This window comes from Rhinopithecus bieti, unplaced genomic scaffold (genome assembly GCF_001698545.2).
Source record: "Rhinopithecus bieti isolate Rb0 unplaced genomic scaffold, ASM169854v2 scaffold_21412, whole genome shotgun sequence".
In the NCBI taxonomy this organism is placed as follows: domain Eukaryota; kingdom Metazoa; phylum Chordata; class Mammalia; order Primates; family Cercopithecidae; genus Rhinopithecus; species Rhinopithecus bieti.
The window spans coordinates 2,287,014-2,290,811 of NW_016811643.1; the positions used below are offsets into that span (position 1 = coordinate 2,287,014).

Below are 3,798 nucleotides of genomic sequence, written 5' to 3' on the forward strand. Positions count from 1 at the left end.
GGGGCGGGGCGGGGCCCGACCAGGAAGTCCGAGGGCCGGTCTCCCCTCGTCAGCCCCAGCCCCCCCCAGCCTCGCCCCGGCCGAGAGAAAGGCTCGACACTTTCCCCCTCCCAGCCCGCTGCCCCTGCGGCCAGTAAGTCAGGCCTCCCAAGGTCTAGGTCTCTCTGTCTCCTCCTGGCCACCCCACCCCTGGAGGCCCTACTCTAGGCGGTAGGCGTTCGTCCTCTTCCCCCCATCCCGACCCCACCAGCCTCCGCGGGAAGATGCTGAGAAAGGCGCCCCTGGGCTTGGTGCCTTCAGCCAGCCCCAGGGATAGAGTGGTGGCCGAGGCTGGGGCAGTCCCCACCCCTGCCCTGAGCCCTGGGGGAGTGCGGGGTGGTGGTGATTCAGCAGTGGGAAGGCCCCAGACCCCTGGGGAGGGTGGGGAGACTCGTAGGGGAAGAGGAGCTGGCGTCAGCACCCAAGGGAAAGACAAGATCAGCAGAGGCGCAGGCGGAGCCGCGGGGCCCGAAAACAGGATGTCGAGTCGTCGTTCAGCACCGTGCAGCTCCGCGCGGCGTGGCTCTGGGGAGGGGGCGGGGCGAACGGAGGACATGGGGCTTCCCTCGCCCCCTCGCCCCCTGTTCTGCTGGGGCGCACAGCTGCTTGGGGCCGAAGGGCCGCACCCAGTCCTGAGGTCCGGCTTGGGCCCTGGGGACCCGCGGGTGGGCGGGCTCATGGGCGCCCTCTGGTGCTTCAACTCCCTGGCCTTGCGCCCGGAGCTTTGACTTGAGAATCCATATCCTTCGTTCAGCGCAAACTTTCTGAGCGCCTACCACGTGGACAGAGCTCCGTGCTAAGGTGCTGTGAAGAAACAACGTTTAAGACAGGATCCCTGTCTTCCAGAAGCTTTTCAAATAAGAGGATTGATTCCAGGAATAAATAGCTTAACCCGAGCCTCAAATCTGTCTTTGGTAAAATAGAATAATTATATTTCACCCCATAATTTTGAAGATAACATGAGAATGGGTGTAAAAGACCTGTTGTCAATGCACATCTCAAACACAGAACAAGTATCTTTTAAAAATATACTCTGAGAACCTGGCACGTGGTATCTGCCGGTAATCACAGAGATGGTGAAACCCTGTCTCTATAAACACCAACACACATATTTTTTGACAGAGTCTCACGATGTCACCCAGGCTGGGGTGCAGTGGCATGATCTTGGCTCACTGCAAATGCTGCCTCCCAGGTTCAAGCGATTCTCCTGTCTCGGTCTTCCGAGTAGCTGGAATTACAGGCGCACATCACCATACCCGGCTAATTTTTGTATTTTTAGTAGAGATGGGGTTTCACCATGTTGGCCAGGCTGGTCTCAAACTCCTGACCTCAAGTGATCCGCCCGCCTTGGCCTCCCGAAGTGCTAGGATTATAGGCCTGAGCCACCGTACCTGGCCAGCTGCATATATATATATACGTATATATATATACGTATATATATATATATATATTTTTTTTTTGACATGGAGTCTTGCTCTGTCGCCCAGACTGGAGTGCAGTGGTGCCATTTTGGCTCACTGCAACCTCCGCTTCTCAGGTTCATACAATTCTCCTGCGTCAGTCTTTCGAGTAGCTGGGGTTACAGGTGCATGCCACCACACCCGGCTAATTTTCTTATTTTTAGTAGCCACGGGGTTTCACCTTGTTGGCCAGGCTGGTCTCGAACTACTGATCTCAGTTGCTCCACCTGCCTCGGCCTCCCAAAGCACTGGGATTACAGGTGTGAGCCACCATGCCCAGCCTACTTATATTTTTTTAAAAAAATTTAATAGGAACCACATAAGTAATTTAAAACTGTCTAGTAATGATATTTCAAAAAAAGTGAAAAGAAACAAATGAAATGAATTTTAACAATATTTGGCTTAGCTCAACATAGCCAAAATATTACCTTTTTTTTGGAGATGGAGTCTTGCTCTGTCACCAGGCTGGAGTGCAGTGGCGCGGTCTGGGCTCACTGCAACCTCCACCTCCTGGGTTCAAGCGATTCTCCTGCCTCAGCCTCCCAAGTAATGGGGATTACAGGCAGGCGCCACCATGCCCGGCTAATTTTTGTATTTTTAGTGGAGATGGGGTTTCACCATGTTGGCCAGGCTGGTCTTGAACTCCTGACCTCGTAGTCTGGCTGCCTCGGCCTCCCAAAGTGCTGGGATTACAGGCATGAGCCACCGCGCCCAGCCTCAAAATATTATCTTTTAGCATGGTAATCAACATAAAAAATTATTGGTTATAAAAATTGACTGGATAATTTACATTCTTTTCTTGTACCAAGTCTTTGAAATGTGGTGTGTATTTTATACTTACAATATGTCTCAATTTGACTGGACACATTTCAAGTGGTTAATAGCATGTGGCTACTGTATCACCTTCGAAAACAGAGGCTTTATCAGATTCAGGCTGGCGAATGACTCTGTGGATGAAGTCTTTCTTAAAGATCCTTCTCTAGAAGCCTCCCCTGACCTGCCAGGCAGTGTTTGGGTCTCTCCTCCTCTTTGGTCCAGTCCCTGTAGCCCTTCAGACAAATTTCTCTCTGTGGAGGACATGAGAGCAGGAGGGACAAGGGGAAAATCTCATTCCCATCCATACTCCATTGGGACCACTTGACATTGGGGTGCTTGGCATTTCATGAATAAAGAAAGGATTGTGAGCCCCATATATGACAGGATTCAGAGGAAGACCATACGCTAAGGCAGCTTCTATGACACCATTAAAAATTATGTCCCAGAACAAAAGTTTTTTTTGTTGTTGTTTATTGTTCTTTTTTTTTTTTTAGATGGGAATCTCACTATGTTGCCTAGGCTGTCCTGGAACTCCTGGACTCGAGTCATCCTCCCACCTCAGCCTTTCAAGTAGCTAGGACTACAGGCACACATCACCACATCCAGCTCCAGAGCAAATGTTTTTGACATGTTTTCCTAGAATTCCCTTCCTAGGACTTAAGAGCAGGAAAAATAATGGAGCTATGGACTCTCTCCCCTTCCACCAGAAAAGGTTCACTTTTATCTGATTTATTTGCTGGTATTCTGCATAAAGAGTTTAATTTTGTTTTTAAGTTTCCTGCAAAAAATATTTGAAAATCAATTTAAGGGCCGGGCGCAGTGGCTCAAGCCTGTAATCCCAGCACTTTGGGAGGCCGAGACGGGAGAATCACGAGGTCAGGAGATCGAGACCATCCTGGCTAACATGGTGAAACCCCGTCTCTACTAAAAAATACAAAAAACTAGCCGGGCGAGGTGGTGGGCGCCTGTAGTCCCAGCTACTTGGGAGGCTGAGGCAGGAGAATGGCATAAACCCGGGAGGCAGAGCTTGCAGTGAGCTGAGATCCGGCCACTGCACTCCAGCCTGGGCGACAGAGCGAGACGCCGTCTCAAAAAAAAAAAAAAAAAAGAAAATCAATTTAAGGACATATGGAGTAGGGAGCACATTAGGTGCAGCAGATTGAAAGACTGGATTGGCAGCCTGGGATCAGACAGCATTTCCTGAGCCTGTAAGTGTCTTGGGCTTGTCTAGTCCTGGTTTAGGAAGGAGAACCTGACCCAGCCTCAAAGATCTCATGGTCTGATGAAGTACAGGACTTTGCATATGAAGCTATCAGAGGAGGAGGAAAGACCCCAAGGCTGGGCTTTAGAAAACTTTAAGTCTGTCCTGGTGCAGTGGCTCACACCTGTAATCCCAGCACTTTGGGAGGCTGATGCAGGCGGATCATGGGGTCAGGAGATCGAGACTATCCTGGCCAACATGGTGAAACCCCATCTCCACTAA

The 3,798-nt window shown here is 50.5% G+C and overlaps 1 protein-coding gene across 1 annotated transcript; it reads left to right on the forward strand.

Annotated features, from left to right (window-relative positions):
* The first annotated feature begins 142 nt into the window (after positions 1-142).
* LOC108543757 (translation initiation factor IF-2) lies at positions 143-858 on the forward strand. Its single transcript, XM_017894421.1, has 2 exons — positions 143-676; positions 794-858. Exons 1-2 carry the CDS (start codon positions 264-266, stop codon positions 837-839), a joined length of 459 nt encoding a protein of 152 aa, XP_017749910.1. The 5' UTR covers positions 143-263; the 3' UTR covers positions 840-858.
* Positions 859-3,798: the final 2,940 nt, after the last annotated feature.